At 53.9% G+C, this 19,897-nt stretch overlaps 1 protein-coding gene across 3 annotated transcripts in view; it reads right to left on the reverse strand.

The window, feature by feature from the left end:
- ARHGEF17 (Rho guanine nucleotide exchange factor 17) overlaps positions 1 to 19,897 on the reverse strand; it is a 60,920-nt gene that overhangs the window by 13,532 nt on the left and 27,491 nt on the right. For all 3 annotated transcript variants that reach the window (XM_030918670.1, XM_030918669.1, XM_030918667.1), the window contains 3 exons: positions 8,724 to 8,801; positions 2,754 to 2,936; positions 109 to 225 (listed from right to left, as the gene is read on the reverse strand). In XM_030918670.1, the coding sequence (XP_030774530.1) occupies positions 109 to 225; positions 2,754 to 2,936; positions 8,724 to 8,801 (378 nt within the window). The remainder of the gene's footprint in view (positions 1 to 108; positions 226 to 2,753; positions 2,937 to 8,723; positions 8,802 to 19,897) is intronic.

Genomic DNA, 19,897 nt, shown 5'->3' on the forward strand with positions numbered 1-19,897 from the left:
GCTGGCCCACTGGCCGGGGCTATGGTGCCCATGCTGGGAGCTCCTGGGACCCTCAAAGCTGGCCCAAAGTGAGGGTCACCTCCATCCCCCTGCCCTAGCCCACAGTACCTCTAGGAACTTGAGAAAGGCAGGCCTCGCCTCCTTGGCCACACGTACAGCATCCTTTGCATTGAGGAAGTTATCAATATAGGCGGAATAGATGTTTACTAGGACATCCTTGGAGAACTGTGGAGGAGGAGGCAGGTTGGGGACCCTCAAGGTATCCCTCACCCCACCTCACCCTGTCCTAGTTTTCACTGATTCATGAGTCACCATCTTTTCCCTCCAATTAGAAATGATACAGTCTCTAAGGGATCAGGCATGTGTCTTGTGGCTCTAAGTGTGGTCATGTTTAGGCGTAAGTGCATGTGTACACATGGATATATGAGTGCGCATATTATCTGTGTGTGACTGCTCATGTATGCACATATGTAGACCTGAATGTATCCTGTGAGCTCAGACCTGGTTCTCTCACTTCCAACTAGGCATTTCCATCCCTAGATCTCCAACCTCACGAAGTCAGGCAGGTCTCCCTTTCCCTGTTCTCTGAGTGACACAGACTCATTCTAGTCATTTGGCCTTTGCTTATGCAGATCCCCCCCCACCCCCAGGAATGCCCTTCTTCATCCAAATCTCGCCCCGCCTCAGGGCTGTGCTCCAGTTCTGCCTCCTCTTGGAAGTATTCCTTTCCCTGACTAGAGCTCTGCCTGATACTCCAGCTGGCCTCTGGCTTCTCCTGATCTCCTAGGACAAGTTCTCCCTCTCCATGAAAAGTGCTCCCATCCCACCCACAGTAAAGCCCAGCTCAGGGCAGGGCATACAGCTGGTGGCTAATACCTGCTTGATGCTGATGGCGGACTAAATATGGAGGTTATTCTAACCAGAAGCCTTGTCTGGGAACCAGGACACCTGGGTTCCTGTCTCAACTGTACCATGGATAAGCTACGTGACCACATTAGTGATGTTTGTGTACCCCTCAGAGTTCTGTCTCTCTCTCTCTCTTTTTTTTTTTTTGAGACGGAGTCTCACTCTGTCGCCTAGGCTGGAATGTGCAATGGCATGATCTCAGCTCACTGCAACCTCCGCCTCCCAGGTTCAAGCGATTCTCCTGCCTCGCCTCCGGAGTAGCTGGGATTACAGGCGCGCGCCACCACTCCCGGCTAATTTTTGTATTTTTAGTAGAGATGGGGTTTCACCATGTTGGTCAGGCTGGTCTCAAACTCCTGACCTCATGATCCGCCCGCCTCGGCCTCCCAAAATGCTGGGATTACAGGCGTGAGCCACCGTGCCCAGCCAGAGTCCTGTCCCTCTAAGGTGCCAACTGCTCCTGCCTCTGGACAGACAGAGCAGGGCGTGAAGCAGCAAAGGGAGGAAAACAGCCCTCATCAACCACCCCCACCCTGGGACACAGCATCCTGTGCTGACCCCTCCCTGGGGGTCCAAGGCTTTGCCGTAGTCCATGGTCAGCATCAAGGTCTAGGCAGGGGGCTGAGCTTACTGACACTGAGGGTGACGATGGGCTGGAGACATCAGCACTCAATCCAAGCTGGGACCCCATCACCCCTGTCTGGTCCCATCAGTTTCTGGGTCAGCAAGGACATTCTAAGACGGTTCAAGGCCCCATCCCACAGCATAGCAAATATACTGAAACATACATCCCACAGAAATAGATATAATTTTTCACTTGTAAAATTTTTGGAAGAATTTTTACAATTTTGCTTTTGAAATTATGTGGCTCTGAGAAACCATTTAGTTTGCATTTGGCTATGATTTATCAGTCATGGTGTATTCTTGGGAATTCTGGCAAAATAAAATGGAATTGGAAGTTTTTCAAATGTAATTAAATTCTTATAAATACTAAATTTAACAATGAATGAAAATGGCATGCTATGTTTTACAGGCATTTAATTAAATGCTTATTGGTTTTCCTTTTGATGTTCTTTTTGAATTCCGAAGTCAACACCTTTTCTAAGGTCTCACTCACTATTGTGGGAGCTTGACAAGTGTACAGTGGAGATCTGGCCTGTGGTGAGGCAGTATGGGGTAGGGGAAGCCAGGGCACTGGAACCGGGCTTTCTGGAGTTGAGTCCTCCACCACTTCCTAACTGTAACTTTCATCAGGTTACCAATCTCTCCATGTCTCAGTCACCAACTTTAGAATCAGGGTAAACACTGCACTCTCCTACTAGGGCTGTTGATAGATACAACACATTTAGATCAATGCCTAGCAGACAGGTATGCTATTATGATGAAAATATCTGATGGAGAAAAAGTCAAGACTCAGCCAGCATCAACATCCAGCCCAAGTCCAGGGTCAGGACCAGGACAGTTATTTTGGTTCCAGTAAAGATAGGGTGGAGGTCAGTACCAGCATCCATCTGAGGTCTGGGTCAGCGTCAGCACCAGCTTGGGGTCAGGACTAGAGTCATGTCAGTGCCAGCCGGGGGCAGGGTAGGGTCCAGGATCAGAGTCAGTGTCTGGCTGGGGTCGCAGTCCGTGCCAGAGTCTGGCCAAGCTCTGGGGTAGGGAAGTGTCCAAGTTCAGTCCACCCAGGGGCTGGGGTAAGTGCCAATGTCTAGCCACGTTCTGTGGTCAGATCTGGGAACAGAGTCAGCATCCAGGTGGGGTGGGTGGGGGTGGGGATCCATGGCCACATCCAGCCCCTTCCAGGAGGGCCTGTGCTTGTGGGAGCTGGCAGCAGCGGGGCCACTCACCGACTGGACGAGCAGGGCTCCCACCTTCTGCTGGGCATGCCAGGTGTGCACGCAGTGCCGAACCTGCTCCAGGAATTGCTCGTGGTGCTCCAGGAGCTCGGGGATCTGGTCGAAGATTTCGTCCACCAGTGCAGGGTCACAGAGCACAGAGTTCTCTGGCTGCTTCAGCGGCTGCATGTAGCCCTGAAGGACCCACAGGGTCGGTGCACACTCCCTCAGAGATGCTGCCCCACCCCACCTACACAGGGCCCCTGTGTGAGTGCACACAGAATCACCCGGACCAAGAGCTCCAGCAGGGAGATGGGAAGACCTAAGCTCATGCCCTCATTGCTGAGCCCAGGGCCTGGCACAAAATGGGAGCAAGGACGCTCAGGAGAGGTTTGTTTAACGCGTGAACAAATAGAGCTTGGAATGAGGAAATCAAGATGGGGCTCCTTGAAAGACCTCCCACCACTAACTCGGCAAAGATTTACTGAGCACTTACTACATACCAGCCACTGCTCTAAGAATTGGGAGACAGCAGTGAATAAGAAAGACCACAATCCCTGTCCTGATAGAGTTTAGGATCTAGTCTGATGAAACACACAAATTTTTTAAAAAAGATTTTTAAAAAAAGATCATATTTCATCAAATCTAATAAATATTTTATTTTATGGCAAAGTCTTGCTCTGTCACCCAGCCTGGAGTGCAGTGGTGTGATCTCAACTCACTGCAACCTCTGCCTCCCGGGTTCAAGTGATTCTCCTGCCTCAGCCTTCTGAGTAGCTGGGATTACAGGTGTGCGCCACAACGCTTGGCTAATTTTTTATATTTTTTGTAGGGACAGGGTTTCACCATGTTGGCCAGGCTGGTCTCGAACTCCTGACCTCAAGTGATCCGCCTGCATTGGCCTCCCAAAGTGCTGGGATCACAGGCATGAGCTACTGCACCTGGCCATTATTTTATATTTAAGAAAAACTGGTTGCCAATTAAATTATGATATGCTACCAACTATAGAATGAATCCTGATTTAGGGACATTAAAATGTGAAGACCACAAGTTCCAGAATGGGTAATGTGGGGAAATCTTGTAGTCAGTTAAAAGGCGGTAAATGTGGCCGATCACGGTGGCTCAAGCCTGTAATCCCAGCACTTTGGGAGACCGAGGCTGGGCAGATCACCTGAGCTCAGGAGTTCGCCACCAGCCTGGGCAACACAGTGAAACCCCATCTCTACTAAAATACAATAAATTAGCTGGGCACAGTGGTGTGCGCCTGTAGTCCCAGCTACTTGGCAGGCTGAGGCAGGAGAATTGCTTGAACCTGGGAGGTGGAGGTTGCAGTGAGCTGAGATTGTGCCACTGCACTCCAGCTTGAACGGCAAAATAAATAAATAAATAAATAAGGCGACAATGGTGTGAAGATAAAGCAGGAAGGGTCGTGGGAGATCACAAGACCACATGGGAAGTTACTGGAGGCTCTTAATGACACTCTCCGAACGCTTTTTTTACAGATTTCAGATCTGCTGGCCAGTCTGTGACTAAAACTCCCGTTATTTTACGTCAAATCTACACACAATGACGTTCCCCTAGCTTGAAAGGCCCAGCTCAGGGGCCGGTGCGCTTGTGGAGAGGTCGCCCTCTACTGGCCCTACACTGTAACTGCAGGCTGAGGAAACAGGAGAGTGTTGCTTGAAAAAGCATATGTGATGTTGCAATAACATTTATATTAAACATTTTAAAAAATCTGGCTTGTTTTGTAAAACAAGTTTGAGAAAGTAAAGCTCAACAGAATCCTCTCTCTTGGCTGGGGATTCTGAAAAGGCCAGGATGACGGTGAGGAGATAGGCAGGCAGTCTCTTATCCACAGGTGAGCCAGCTCCTGGGCTGGGTCAGGGCCTGCTGCTCCACAAGGAGCAGGGGCAGCAGCTAAACCGCTCACCTCAGGGTCCCGGCACCCACACAGAAGTGGGCACACAGCAGGAGGAAAGAGCAAACAATGACTGAGAGCCCAATACGGAACTTGGCACAAGCCCCATTCACTCACCAATGCTCAGTCCGCCCAGCAAGCACTGGGCACCTCACTGCACAGACCCCCTGTGGGGCTGATACGTGAATGGTGGGAGGCAGGAAAGAAGCACAATAAATACGTAAATTACTACACAGAACGCTGGAAGACAGTGAGTGCTACACAAAAGAGGAGTAGGATCAGGGTGCCAAGGGGAGGGGGGCTCGTCAGGGTGGTCAGGGAAAGGGGTGTTTGTTAGCTTCGAGTGTTAGAGTTGAAAATAGGCTCAGAGGGTGAGGGTGACGCTGAGGAAGGGGTACAGCCCTAGGACCTAGTTTCAAATCCTCCCTCCTTCTGGCTCCTAACTTCTATTTAACTTCTTTGTTCATTTTGAACACCTGGCCTGCAGGAACAACACTTATCAATTAGTGAGGGCAGTGATCGCTGGAAGTTAACACTGGGACTACAGAGTCCAGTCTCAATTTGAATACCACTATGTTCCAGGCAGGGTAGACTAGTGGGTGACAGGGAGGACCCAGAGTCACAATGACAGGGTTTCAACCCAGGGTGTGCCACTTCCTAAGTCTGTGACCTTGGACAAGCAGCTTTACTTCTCTGGGTCTCAGTTGCATCATTTGCAAAATGGTGTTTATAGTCAGATTTATATGAATTAACTCACTGTTCTCAAGCATTCTTCTGAACAGTGCCTGGCACAAAGTGGGCACTCAGTAAATGTCAACTAATACCACTCACTAGATGGATGACCCTGGGCAAGTTTCTTAACCTCTCTGAGTCTTCATATAAAGAAGAATATAATATCTACCTCACAAGGTTAATACAAAGATTAAATGCAACTTTTTACCATGCTTGCAGAGCCGCAGGCAGTATGCTAAATTATAAACATCTCTCTTTAATTATCTGCACTCAAGGCAGGTCTATTATTATCCCCTCTCTACAGATAAGGAAACTGAGGCAGAGACTGGTTATGTGACATGCTCCGGGTCACACAGCTGGCCAGGAGATGGAGCCAAGTTTGAATGCTGGCGGCTTGGCTCTAGAGTCATGCTCCTGTCCTGGAGTCAGACCTCAGTCCTCCTCCTACACTCCAGGGCTGCCTCCAGGGACGGTCCTCGGGTTCACGTGACACCCTCCTGTCCACCTCCACCTTGCTCACCCAACACTCTGGCTTCCTCCACCCACAGGTCCTGCATCCTTTCCCAAGTGCAGCCCTGGATGGGTCCAGGAGATCTGGCAGAGGCAGAAAGACACGCCCAGGCCCTGTCTGCTCCCAGCTCTCCACTGCTCCTGCCTCCTGCCTGTGAACAGACATGGGTGCCGTCATCACCTTTTGTTTTTTTGTTTTGTTTTGTTTTCTGAGACAGGGTCTCGCTCTGTCACCCAGGCTGGAGTACAGTGGCACGATCTCGGCTCACTGCAACCTCCGCCTCCCGGGTTCAAGCTATACTCCTGCCTCAGCCTCCAGAGGAGCTGGGATTACAGGTGCCTGCCACCATGCCTGGCTGATTTTTGTATTTCTAGTAGAGATGAGGTTTCACCAAGTTGGCCAGGCTGGTCTTGAACTCTTGACCTCAGGCGATCTGCTTGCCTCAGCCTCTCAAAGTGCTGGGATTAGAGGTGTGAGCCTCCGCGCCTGGCTCACCTTTAAATCTTCTTGCTGGAAGATAGGTAGATTAGCTACATTTTGCAGGCAAACTTGAGGCTCAGAGAAGGTGAGGTGATTAGGCTAGTATCACCCAATGAGGACGCAAGTGACTTAAACCCTGGACTGTCTGACCCTAATGTCTCCAACTCTCACCTGGGGGATGGCAAAGGACCCCCTCAGGCCCCTGCCATGTCTACTCCTCCTGCCTGGCATTGTGGTTGTGTCCCTCCCATGGCTTCCTTGCGTGCACAGTAAAGCCCAGCTCCATACCCAGCAGCCTTCCTTCCTGCAGCCACCCGGCTCTGGTTCCCTGCTGCTCTAGGTTCCTTCCAGCCTCCCGGCCTTTGTCCCTGACATACCCTCTGCGGGGAGCCATCCCTCTGGGCTCTCTCTGCTGAAATCTACCCACCCTTCAGGTCTCAGCTAAATACCCCAACCCCAGGGAAGCCCTCCCTGACCCCCACACCAGGGCAGGCCCCCTTCTGTGTTCTCATCTCCCCATGCACTTTTTAAAAACAAAAACAAACACAATGTATTTTATGGTAAAATATATATAATACAAAATTTACCATTTTAAATGTACAGTTCAATGGTATTAAATACATTCATAATGTGTGACCATCCAGCTCCAAAACTCTTTTTATCCTGCAAAACTGCAACCCTGTACCCATTAAATAGTAACTCCCCATTCCCTCCTTTCTCAGCCTGGCGCCCTTTCCCTGGCACCCACCATCCTACCTTCCATCTCTGTTCTGACTACCCCAGGAACCTCATACAAGTGGAATCAGACAGTGCTTGTCCTTTGAGACTGGCTTCTTTCACTTGGCATCATGTCCTCCAGGCTCATCCATGTTGTAGGATGTCAGAATTTCCCTCCTTTTAAGGCGTATCCCTGTTGTGTGTATGTACTCTGTGTGTGCACTTCTGCATCACCATGTGTCACTGTGCGTCATGTCTGGCTGGTCACTGTTGGTCTCTGCCATAGCCCGTGAGCTCCAGGAGACAGGCCCGTACCACTAATGCCCCCGCACAGAGAACGCTGCCTGGAACGCAGAAGGGGCTCACCGTGGATTTGTGGAGTGAGTGAATGAATGAATGGTGAGTGAGGGAATGCTCTGGATGTTTCCTTTGCTGTCACTCTGCCCAGCTAGCTTGGGCAAATTCATCCTCAACGGTGACTGCCAGGCCTCACTTCAGCTCAGGTCCACACTCATCCAGCCCCAGGCCATGTGTGCATCCAGGCTGTGGGCCGTCCCAGGTTCATGTCTGAGCCTGAACTCGCCACCTTGCTCCAGTTGTGCTTCTCCCCTGGGCCCTAGCTTTCCAAGTCCAGGAGCCCAGACATTATCTTGGGCTTCCCCACCTTGCCCCCCACATCCAACCAGTTACCATGCCTGGCCTGACCAGTTTACCTCCTGAGTGTCTGTCCCCAGCACTCCCTTCCTGTAACCTCTATCCTTGCCTAATGTCAATGGCCTTGACCTCCTCTTCTGCCACCCACCTTCCTAGCTGTCAGACAGATTTCACGAAGCATGAATCAGGTCACACACCTCCCCTGCTCAAAGCCCTTTGCTGATCATCCAGGGACCCTGGCAGAATCTACTCCCTCCAACTGGTGTTCTAGGCCCCCACACTGTGGCCTCCGCTGACTCCGACGGCATCGCTATAGGACCAGCGCCTTGTGCTCTGTGCTGGCCACGTGGACCTCCGAATGTGCCAGGCCTCACTTGGATTTGCAATGTGCCATTCCTGCTGCTAAGAAGACAGGTCTCGGTGGAAGCGAGCACCTCCTCCAGGAAACCTCCCTGACCCCAGGCTTAGCAGGTGCCCCTCGACATTTCTAGAGTGCCCGTATACTCCACTATGTCCTCAGCAGGATGGTGAGCTCCTGTGGCAGGGGCTGGGCTCTCTTATTCATCCCTGTGTCTCCTGTACCTGGAACAGGGCCTGCACACAGCAGGTGCTCAACACTGAATTCAACTCCTACTTCCCAGTCAGAGAATACAATGGAGGGGGCACACCAGAGGGAGTTCACGGATCTAAGTTCAGGGTCAGGGTTGCCACGGGGACGTGGAAGAACAGTGGGGTAGGGACGCCTGCCCTGGGGTAGCCTGGCCCCTCTGCATTCTCTCCTGCCCAGGCGAAGGCTTCCTCCTTCTCTGGGATGGCCATGTTGGGGGCTCTCCATGGAAAGGCGATGGGTGCCAGGGACACGGCTCTCTGGCCTCAGTCCCTTGTCTATGGAAGGGGTTTGCTCACACCCATCTGACAGACTCCTAGGCTCAGAAAGGCTGTTCTCAGGGGAGTGGGCCCCGAGCCCCACCTGCATCAGGGTGCGCAGCGACTCCACATACGACTGCTCTGTGTCCAGCAGGGTCATGGCCACGTGCTTCCGCATGTCCTGTGGGGACAGGAGCAGAGGGTGAACAGGGGTCTTGTTGCCCCCAGACCCCATCACCTGTAGCCATGTGGTGCCCAGAGAACCCGTCCACTCCCTCTTCCTGCCCTCCTGCCCCTTCCCTCCTGCCACCCAGGGCTCCCAGCTATTCCCCTGAGGCCCCCGCAGGCCCTCCACTCTGCCAGTTGCTCAGCTGCTCCCCCTGCCCCCTACTTACACCTCAAACATGTGGCCTCATACAGTTAGGCCCTCACTCCTCCGCCGCTGCCACATCCACCCACTTCTTGGCTCCTCTGCCAGGCTATTGAAAAAGGTTCTTTAAAAAAATCAATAACCTTTCACATTTGCAAAGAACAATGACTCCAGGCCAGCACTCACTCCAGTTGCCAACTCTGAAGACCCCACCTTCAGGCTCAGCGCTATGGGGACATGCCCACCGGGCTGGGCTGCCCAGCATCCCTAAGAGTAGACACCATCACCCTGCTATAGAGGAAGACACTGTGGACCAGAGAGGGGAAGTCAGTGCTGAAGGTCACACAGCTGGGCAGTATCAGGACTCAGCCAGTCTCAGACAAGGCTGGATCCCAATTCTGTCATTTAAAAATGTTAACTAAGCCCTCCTATGCGCTAGGCACTGTTCTAAGCATGACATATTATTCAATAATCCCAGCCACCCTGTGAGGTAGATGTTATTATTCTCTTCATGTTAGGGAGGGGAAAAAGGAAACCCAGACACCGATGCCTCCATCCTATGGATCTGATGACCTGAATTACTGAGTTCCCAAGGGGTCATACAGTCTCTGTACTCACACCCCCAGGCACAGGGTGCTCATCCCTGTCTGGGGGTCTTCTTTGTGTTCAGCCCCTGGGACTGAACTTACCTGCTGCTCCTCTCCACCAGTCCCTACACCTCTACCCCCACATCCCTAACTCCAGGAAGCCTTCCCAGATAGCACCAGCCCCAACAACTTCCCTTCTCTGGCAGAGACTCCACTCTAAGCCCTAGACCCCTAGACTCCTGACCCCTCTAAGGCCCTAGAGTGATCCTGGGCAAGGCCCCTAACTCCTCTAGGCTCCAGATCTCTGGGTTCTTCTCCTCTCTCCACTCCCCTCCTAAGTCTCGGCTTGGCCTGAGCACCTGGGACCCTACCTCGGGCTCCTGCCATCAAGGCCTGCTGGTTCGAGCAGGTGCTGTGCAGATGGCAATGCCAGGGTGTCCATGTCTGTGGCATCCCTCCAGCCTCCACCTCTAGTCCCTCAGGGTAGGGACTCAACCAGTGGGGCTGTGCTATTCACTGCTATGCCCAGGGCCCATGTCTTAGTGGACCTGAGTCCAGGCCTGTCCAGCCTGCCTGACCCAGCCACTGCTCCCCCTCTGCTTGTGGCACACCCACTTCAGATCCCTCGCCCACTGACCAGGGACTCAGGGGCAAGACCTGTCCCCAGTGTCCTATAATGAAGCACACTCAGAAAAGTGAGCTCCCATGCTAGGAACTCAGTGGTGGGGGTGTGAAGGACATCCCTTGGGGCAGGGAAGAAGGGGGGCTGGCTCTCCCCATCCTTGCCAGCCCACCATTGCCAGCCCTGGGCTCTGATAGGTGGGAAGGCACCTCAGAGCCTCCGGAAACAGCAGACCAGAGCCTCAGAGCCTCTGGAGACAAGCAGACCATCTATCCTTGGTACTCCTGTGACCTCTAAAAAACCAGGGCAGCTTCCAGAAGGAGGCAGTGGGAGCAAGGCTCACTGTATGATGGAGAGCTTGGGAGAGTGTGGGGGGCCAGGAAGGCCTCCCGAGGACAGGCCCAGATGCTTAATCCTGCCCTACCCCACTCCAGGGACATCTCAGCACCCCACAGACATGGCCTTGGTTCAGCCTCACACTCAGCTCTGTGACACAGGTGTTCCCATTTCCACTGCACAGGTGAAGGGCCACGTCAGAGAGGTGACATGACTTGTCCAAGATCACACAGCCAGTGAGTGGCAAAGCAAGGACCAGAGTCTCTTCAGCCACCCCATGACTCTCAGGGCTCCAGTCCCTGAAGTTCTCGCCCAGACTAACTGGGCAGCCACAGGCCACAGGTCCCCAGCACTGCCCTTACTGGCTGTGTGACTGTGGTGTCACCTAACGGTGGCTGTGTGACTGTGGTGTCACCTAATGGCCCTGTTTCCACATTCTCTTCCATGAAATGGAGAAAATAACCCCTCTCTCCCATCACCATGAAGGCAAAGGTGGCAGTGAGCGGAGCAGCTCTGTCCATCACCGTGAAGGCAAAGGCGGCAGTGAGTGGAGCAGCTCCGTCCACACACAGCAGGTCACCAGTGTCCACCCTTCCTCCCCCTCAGTGAGACAGCATGGGGACTCCCTGACAGCAGGGCCAGGCCAGGCGCGGTCCTGGCCTCTCAGCCACCCTCCCCCGCCCACACACGGCCCCATCAGGCCCAGCGGGCACCACGATGGTCATGGTCAGGGAGGCTTCCTGAGAGGCAGGGCTGGCGCTGGGCCTGATGCCAGGAGGCTGGGGTGACATGGGGAGGCTGACGCTGCAATGCCCGCCTCTCCCAGCCTCCTCCCTGCGGCAGAGCACAGTGGCCTGTCACTCAGCTGTCAGGTAAAGACACGGAAAACAAGGCCAGCTCCCTGTCACTGCACGAGCAGCCCTCCACACGTGCCCAGACACGGGTGTAGTGTGCGGGGGTTGCAGGGGTGGACAGGGGAGGCAGGAGGCAGACAGTGCAGCTGTCAGCCTGAACAGCAGACCCACCTGTTCTGGGCGGGACAGCCCTGCAGGCCCAGCCTTCCCACAGCGCCCCTCATCCCTCACCAGCCCCATCCCCAGACCTTTGCTACACCAGGCACTGTGGGCACTGGGGGATACAGCAGGAAGCCAGAGGGGGCCACTCCTGGGATGACTGGGGCATCACAACCCAAAGACTAAAACCCTGATGGGCACAGTGTGAAGACAGACACGCACACAGAGACGCCATAAAAGCAAGCCGCCCCACACAGAAATAAAAAACACAGCCAGGTCACGCTGCTGAGAACCAGGCCCGCCAGCCCAGAGACTTGAGGTTGTGGAGAGACACAGCACAGCACGGGGAGGGGACAGAACTACAGCCCCCAATGGGGCCGGGAGCATGGCAAGAGTCCAGACCCTGAGATACACAAAGACCGGGAAACAGCCCCCTCCCCTGGCACACCTAGCGAGAACGGGAACGCTGCTGTTCCCACCGCAGCATGACTCCTCCAAGGACCAGCAGGCCCAGCGGCAGGGGGAGGATGGCAGTGGGGGAGCAAAACTGACTCTACCTTCCAGCACACACATACACCGGGGCCACTTCAAGCCTAAGAGGGGGGCTGGGAAAACCTCTCCTTCCTGAGCCTGTGGAACCAGGATACCACTGGTGACAGCCTCGGCTTCTACAGGCACCCATTCTGCAAGCCGAGTGCCACCAGGCCTTGACCCTCAGCACCCTGCCAGCCACACAACCGCCTGCCAGGGTTTCTCACCCTCAATCTCCCGGTCTCCATCCCCGGTCACAGAGAGCCCCTGCGCCCCATGCCTCCCCTCCTCCCACCGTCTCCTGGGTTGGCTCCTGGGTCGGCTGAGTTCTAGGCCATGGCCCAGGTCCCTGGCTGCCCCTTCCCCTGCCCGTACCTGGGCCTCCCCAGGCTCCTCGGCGTCAGTGCTGCTGCCCCCGGTGGGCTCCCCGGAGGCGGCGGCTGGGCCCAGATCGCGCATGTCTTCCAGCGCGATGGTGAACTGGGCCAGGGTCTTCACCATCTGCAGCATGCGGCGGCGGGGGCGGGGGCGGGGGCGGGGGTCGGCGCAGAGTCGGGGGCCCCTTCCCACTCTCGCTCCCTAGGGCCTCAGCTCGGCCGCGGCGGCAGTTGCAGTGGCGGTCGCGGTGGTCAGTTCCAGCGTCGATCTGAGCGCGGCTGCCGGGCCGGCGGCGGCGCTGTTGCCTCCTCCGCGCTGGGAGTGCGCCCGGCGAGCCAGGCGCGCGCGGCGCCGCTGTGGGGAGGAGGGTCCCCGCCCTCTCCGCGCCGCCCCATCTCCCCCAGCACGCTCTGGGCTGCCCTCGCACCCGCCCCTTCCCCCACACAGCGGCGTCCGCTCACGGACCCATCCCCCGCCCCAGGACACACGTCGGCGCACACCCGTGGACAAAGGCAGCGACATGTACTTTCCGTCCACACCTGTACCCAGCGCGGGCACACGCTGAACGCAGCTTCCCACCGAGGAGCCACGGAGCATGACACACACTGGGGCACGAACACACCTACACGGAACAGGCCACGTTCATGGAAACCTGCCTCAGGCCTGGACCCGTATGCACAAGGGGGTCAGGCCAAGTGCACCCACATCAACACAGTCCCTTACAGACCTTAACCTTGACACACACGAACATGATCCATCCTTGTGCCCAGACAAGTGCTTTTGTGTTTACATAACTATTGTCAGGCAGAAACAGGCACATGTGTCCAGGCTTGGACATTTAGAGATGTGCACACATACACATCCCTCGTCTTCCACCCAAGGGAGGAGCTCTTGGGCCTGAAGGAGGGCACTTATCACTCAAAGGACCCACCTTGAATCATCCCTACCCCTGCCCCGACCCAGCTTGTCCTGTACCTGGGACCATCTTGGAGGGTTCCAGTCCTGTCCCTGTCCATCCCCCCCACCCCTAGACTGTGCTCCTATCCCTAGACAGTGCACCCCTAGACTGTCTCCAAGCAGGATCCTCACAAGCTGCTGCTTCAAAGCCCAGAGTGACGGCAGAACCTATCCCAGACTGAATCTGGACTGAGGGGTGGGGGCGACCAACCTGCTTTTGCACCAGCTCCCACCTCGCAAGATGTGGGGGTTCTGAAGCACCCTGCAGCTGTGCCTCAGCCCTGGCCGACTTCATGCCTTTTGGTGTGCTGCGCGCTCCCACACTCACCAAGCCTCCAGCTGACTCCCTCTCCCAAACCTGCTTTCCCCTGAGTTTCCTGCACAGTAGACATCCTGACCCCATCGATCAAGCCAGGCCCATCTGTCCACGCCTCTCATCTCCTTGCTCAGTGTGCTCCAGCCACTTCTGTTTTAACTTCCAGAAATTGACCATGCTCTCTCCTGCCTCAGGGTCTTGGCCCATGCCTTTTCCCTCTCCTCCTAATGCTTTTTCTTTTCCTTTAAGACCAGTTTCAGGCGGGTGCCGTGGCTCACACCTGTAATCCCAGCACTTTCGGAGGCTGAGACGGAAACATCACCTGAGGCTGGGAGTTCAAGACCAGCCTGACCAATATGGAGAAACCCCATTTCTATTTTTAAAAAAATTACAAAATTAGCCGGGTGTGGTGGTGCATGCCTGTAATCCCAGCTACTCGGGAGGCTGAGGCAGGAGAATAGCTTGAACCCAGGAGACAGAGGTTGAGGTGAGCTGAGGTTGCAGTGAACTGAGATCATGACATTGCACTCCAGCCTAGGCAACAAGAGCGAAACTCCGTCTCAAAAAGAAAAAAGACCAGGTTTAGTGCAAATGCCACCTCCTCAGGGAAGCCCTCCCTGATCCTCAGATTAGGTCATGTGCATCTAATTTCTGCTCTTAAAGGCTCTCATTTTTCCTCACCTTAACCATGTATTGCAGTTCGTAAATATACATTTAAGCAATTACTAGATTGAGGCCCGTCTCCTCCCAGGAGACTATAGGCTTCCTGAGGGCAGCGTCCTTGTCCCTTTTGTAAGCCAGGGCACTGTGTACACAGTACAGGCTGGCTTAAACAACAAGCCCCCAATAGCTCTTCCTCCTCCCTTCTCCCCACATGCCCAGCAGTTACTGACTGAGAGGCAGACCAGCCTGAACAGCTCTCTGTCTCTTACCCTCCCAGCTGGATGGATTGTGGGCTTCTCTGTGGATGGAGCCTGCTCCTCCTTTTCCTCCTCCCGGGGCTGGGCATGCAAGGGGTCTGGAACAGCCAGACCAATTGAGTGGTGGCTTGAAAGGGAGGATGGACAGGCCTATGATCCAGTCCAGACATCCAGGTCCCACAGCACATGCAGAGTGGTGGTGTGAAGGCCCCATCCCTGGCTCATTGCTTGGTCACTGAGGATACCTAACCCACATCTGGTTTTCTCTCAGGGCACCTCGTCCCCCATCTGACCCTCTCAAGCTACACGACCCTGGGCATCAGCTTCCTCTGAGTGGCTGAGAGGCAGTGTGTGGCTCAGAATTTAGAGAGGTGCATCCATTTCCTCACTAGCTTCAGTGGGATGGGCCCTGAAGAGATCAGTCCACCCTTGTTGGCCTCCAGGAGCTCCCAGACAACACAGGGCTTTTCTCATAGGGCTCAGCAGAGGGAGTCACTGCTACTTGAGGGAAAGGTTTTCAGGGAGGGCTTCCTGAAGGAGGCATGGCATGAACAAGGTCCTGAGGTCAAGAGATCCACAGGCATATGGGTGCCCAGAAGGCAGAGTTCACTGACAGGCCCTACCCCCAAGAAGGGGGCGGGACTTGGTGCCAAAGGCACTGCTTGCTGCTGCTACTTCATTAAGGATGGCTAATTAGATCCAAGCCTGTTGTCTTGGCAATGGAGTGGGGCTGGTAGGTCGGGGAGATGAAAGGAAGCAAAGAGAAGGAACAGGAGCACATCGGTCAGTCGCTGAGGCAGGGTTTCCAGGGAGGGCCCCATAACAGCCCAGGCATCAGAGCCCTTCAGGATGAGGTCAGCTGGGGTGGGGGCTGAGAGCACCAGGCGGGCCATGGTACCCCTATGCTGGTTGGTTCTGCTGTTGTTCCTCTGAGCTCCTGTTCTGAGTGTTGATTTTATTTTCCTTTGGGGTATGTGCAGTTGTATAGAATGAGTATGGCTCAGAAGAGTTTCTGTAAGTGTACAAGGTGCTTGGTGAAGGCCTACCCAGCCCTCCTCTCCATACCCCACACCCCACCATAAACACGATCTTCTCCCATGAAAGAGCCACACTCTCACCTGCTTCTTAGTCAGGGAAGGCAAGACAGAGAGGGGAAAAAGGGCTCTGCTCTACAAGAGTACCACCCCACTCCAGGAGAGGCAGGCTGGGGGTCCCAGCTCTGTGGGACCACCTTTCTACAGCCTTGGGGAGCACCTAACCCTCCCTACTTCTGCCCAATCTGCTGACAACTTCCCCATCTCTGAGGAAATCCCAATACCCTGACTACCCGCCTCTGGACACACCACCCAGTCTGAGCCCAGCCACACCTCCTGCATCTGGGCACTGTCCAGCTGGGGGCCTCCTGGTCCTCCAGCTGGTGCTGGACCAAATGGGACCAAGGATGAGAAAGGCTAGACATAGGGATGAACAAACAAATAGACAGATAACCGGTAATGACTGAATAAATGAAAGGATGAAGGGATGGAATCCTGACAGATGAATAAATAATAAATTAATGGATGAACAGATCAATGACAGTCATGAATACATGAATGAATGCACAGATACATGGCTTAATGGATGAGTAATCAATTGCATTTTTATTTTATTCATTAGTTGATTAGTTCAATAAATACTTATAGAGCACCTACTAGATGCCAAGCACTATGCTGGGAATTTAAATGTAAGGAAAGAGGTCTGTGCCCTACTGGGCACTAAAGTCTACACAGGAAGACAGGAACTGAGAAACAAATGGCAAACATGATGCAGGTGGTGAAGGAGAAATGCCGGTTCTGGGACAGCAGGCCTCATCAGGCTCCTGGGGGTGGAGGCACAACCCTATTAAATCTTTGTCAAGAGAGTGCCTGGGCCCCAGAGCTGCCCAAACTGGAACACTGGGAAGCCCATAATCTCAGAATTGCCACACCACTAATGCTGTTTGGACAATTCTCAGGGGCCAGGCACCCCACCATCGCTTTACACATCCTGGCTCCTTTAATCCCCATAGCAGCCTCACATCAATAACTCTATTATTATTACTCTCCCTTCTTACAAACTAGGAAACTGAGGCTCAGAGAAGTCACCTGGCTGGTAACAGGTAGAACCCAGTTCTACCAGCCACCTCTACGGCCCAGGCTCCTAAACTCCATCCTCTCCCCAGTGGGGAGAGCCCCACTCCACCTCCCCTGGCCTGGTGCACACAGCTGGGCTCCCCCGACCCCCACCTCCCTGGTGCAGTGGTTGCCTTTCTTCAGCCTCCTTTGTTCCAAGATAGTGACTATGAACAGATTCTCCTGAAGGTTTAGGTGGTAAACAAAATGCCATCCACAGGCAATGCTAGACAAAGAAGGTCCTCTTCCCTGGGAACTCGGCCCTGGCGAATGGCCCAGACAGACTGTCTGATGCTCCTGACCCCACCAGAGTCCACAAGCATAGGGTTGGTACGGGATGTTCCCAACCTAATGGGCTATCCATTTCCCTGACAGCCGTTGCCTTCCTCAGGTGCTTAGTTCATCAAGGAGATGAAAGTTCCAAAAGAGGGACTTTTTGGTGTAGAGAGATTAAGAGCTCCCTGGAGCCAGAGAGCTCAAGCCCAAATCCTAGCTCGGCCACTTACTGGTGAAGTGACCTTGGGCAAGACACTTCACTTCTTAGGGCCTCAGTCTCTCCATCTGTTCCTGTTTGAGGACTCCGTCTTCTTCTTCCCATCCTCCTACCTTCTCTCCTCTCCTCCCTTCCCCCTGCCTCCCCCTGGTCAGGTCCTGTTCCCTAGAAACCCTCCCCTCTGGAAGGAGGAGCCTCTCAAGGCTCCACAGAGTTCCCAGGCCTCCCAGGCAGCTAGAAGGGAAGTGTCCAAGCCACAGGGCTCCCTGGGGACTGGCTGCTCAGGGTGGGCTCCATAATTCTGGGGAATGTGCTTTGGGAATGGGAAGGAGAGCTCCTTAGAGCCTCAGGATCTTCCTGCTATGGGGACACTGCCCTGCTTAGGTGGGTCTGTGTATGCAACTAGGGTGGGATTACGAGTGACACGATCTGTGTCCTCTCTGTGTGGACTCCTCTGTGTGTCTGTGTACACTCCTGTTGGGGTCTTCTGTGGACATGTGACTGCACAACTGGTGAGGGTGATGGTACATAGGGTTCAATAGCAGAGACGGAAAGTGAAGGGGTCACTTCAATAATAATAAAAAATAGCTGGGCATGGTAGTTCATGCCTGTAATCCCAGCACTTTGGGAGGCTGAAGCAGGAGAATCACTTGATCCCAGGAGTTCGAGACCAGCCTGGACAACACAGGGAGCCTGATCTCTACAAAAAATACAAAAAATAGCCAGACCTGGTGGCACGCACCTGTGGTCCCAGCTACTCGGGAGGCTGAAACAGGAGGATCACTTGAGCCCTGGGATGCTAAGGCTGCAAAGAACTGTTTTCCTCATCATCATCTCCGGTGGGTGTGGTAGATTGTGTATTTTGAAGATAGCTATCATCTCACATGCTTTTTTTTTTTTTTTTCTTGAGAAAGGGTTTCACTCTGTCACCCAGGCTGGAGTGTAGTGGTGTGACAGCTCACTGCAACCTCAAACTCCTGGGCTCAAGCGATCCTCCTGCCTCAGCATCCTGAGTGGTGGGGGTACAGGCATGCACCACCATGCCCAGCTAATTTAAAAAGATTTTTTAGAGTTTAAGTCTTGCTATGTTACCCAACCTAGTCTCGCACTCCTGGGCTCAAGCAATCTTCCTGCCTCAGCCTCCCAAAGTGCTGGGATTATAGGCGTGAGCCACTGCGCCTGGCTCGCATGCTCTTCTTACAATGTGGTATTGACTCTTCCCACAGAGTGAGGAGGTCCAGGTCCCCTCCCTTTGAAGCTGGGTAGAGCTTTGTGACTACCTTGACCACAGAGCACAGCAGAAATGATACTATGTGACATCCAAAGCTAGGTCATAAAAATGCCATGTGCTTCCATCTTGCTCTCTTGGCTTACTCATTCTTGAAACACAGCCTCCACGTTGTGGGGAAGCCCAGACCACATGCAGGGGCCATGTGTAGGTATGCCAGCTGACAGGCCAGATGAGGTCCAGCCAAATGTCAGCATTCATCACCAATCTGTGAGTGAGGAAGACTTCAATTCCAGCCCAGCACTATCTGACCACACAGTGAGAAGTGCCTAGCTGAGGAAACTGAGGATCAGGGAGGTGGAGGAGCCATGGTCACACAGGCAGTGAGTGGAAGAGATGGACTGTGAACCCAGAGTCCTTCATATGCTGACAGGAGAAATGAAGGAAGGGGATGATTTCTGCACAGGCTAGATGTCATCTATTGCCCCAGAGGGGTCCAGCTGGGACTCCAACCTTATCACTCCTTCCAGAAACTGTCCCCGCTGGCTGATAGGAGGATGGAGGTGGTAGCCCTCACTCCTTATGCTAGGACTCAGGCCCGACTTCTAGCTGCTGAACCTTGCTGGTGCACTCTTAGCCCAGAAGGGACTCCCCCTACCCACTGCGCTCCCAGCCCCCTCCTAGACCTCTGGGAATGAGGCGTGCTCGCTGTATCCTTGGTGGGAGCTCATGTCTACAGCTGGCTAATGTTTAGTGAGGTGCTGTTTCTCAGGTATTATCTCATTTAGTCCTCACACCAGTCCTCTGAGTTACGTATTCCTGTTATGGCCATTTTACAGACGAGGAAACAAAGGCTCCAGGAAGCGAAGCAACTTGCCTCAGGTTATGAAGTCAGGATGTGGCAAAGCTGGGATTTGACCCCAAGTAACTGACATATCAGAGAAGCTGAGTGACCCCACCAGGGTCACAAGGCGCATTAACAAGGAGTCAAGCCAAGTCCAGAGCACCTTGAATAAGGAAGTGGGAGGCTGTATTCTCTTCCATGGATGGCTGGGAGTTAGATGGAAATAGGACGGTCTCAATGTCTGCTCCCTGCTTTCCACAACCAAAAGATCCATAAAAGCAGAGTCCAGGTCTCTTGACATACAGTAGGGGCACAATACTTATCTATTGACTGTCTTGCTTTGCAACTTTAGCCAAATTCCTCTCCACTCTGGGATTCAGTTTCTCCCTCTGGGCAAAAATGGGGGAGGAGGGAAGGTGCAGATGGATTCTAAATTCCCCACCAGGCTTCCTGGCAGAGGTGGTGGGGCTGAGGTCCTGCTCAGAGGTGGAGGATGGACAGCTTGACCCTCCCTGATTTCAAGCTTCAGGAT

This window comes from Rhinopithecus roxellana, chromosome 15 (genome assembly GCF_007565055.1).
Source record: "Rhinopithecus roxellana isolate Shanxi Qingling chromosome 15, ASM756505v1, whole genome shotgun sequence".
NCBI lineage: Eukaryota > Metazoa > Chordata > Mammalia > Primates > Cercopithecidae > Rhinopithecus > Rhinopithecus roxellana.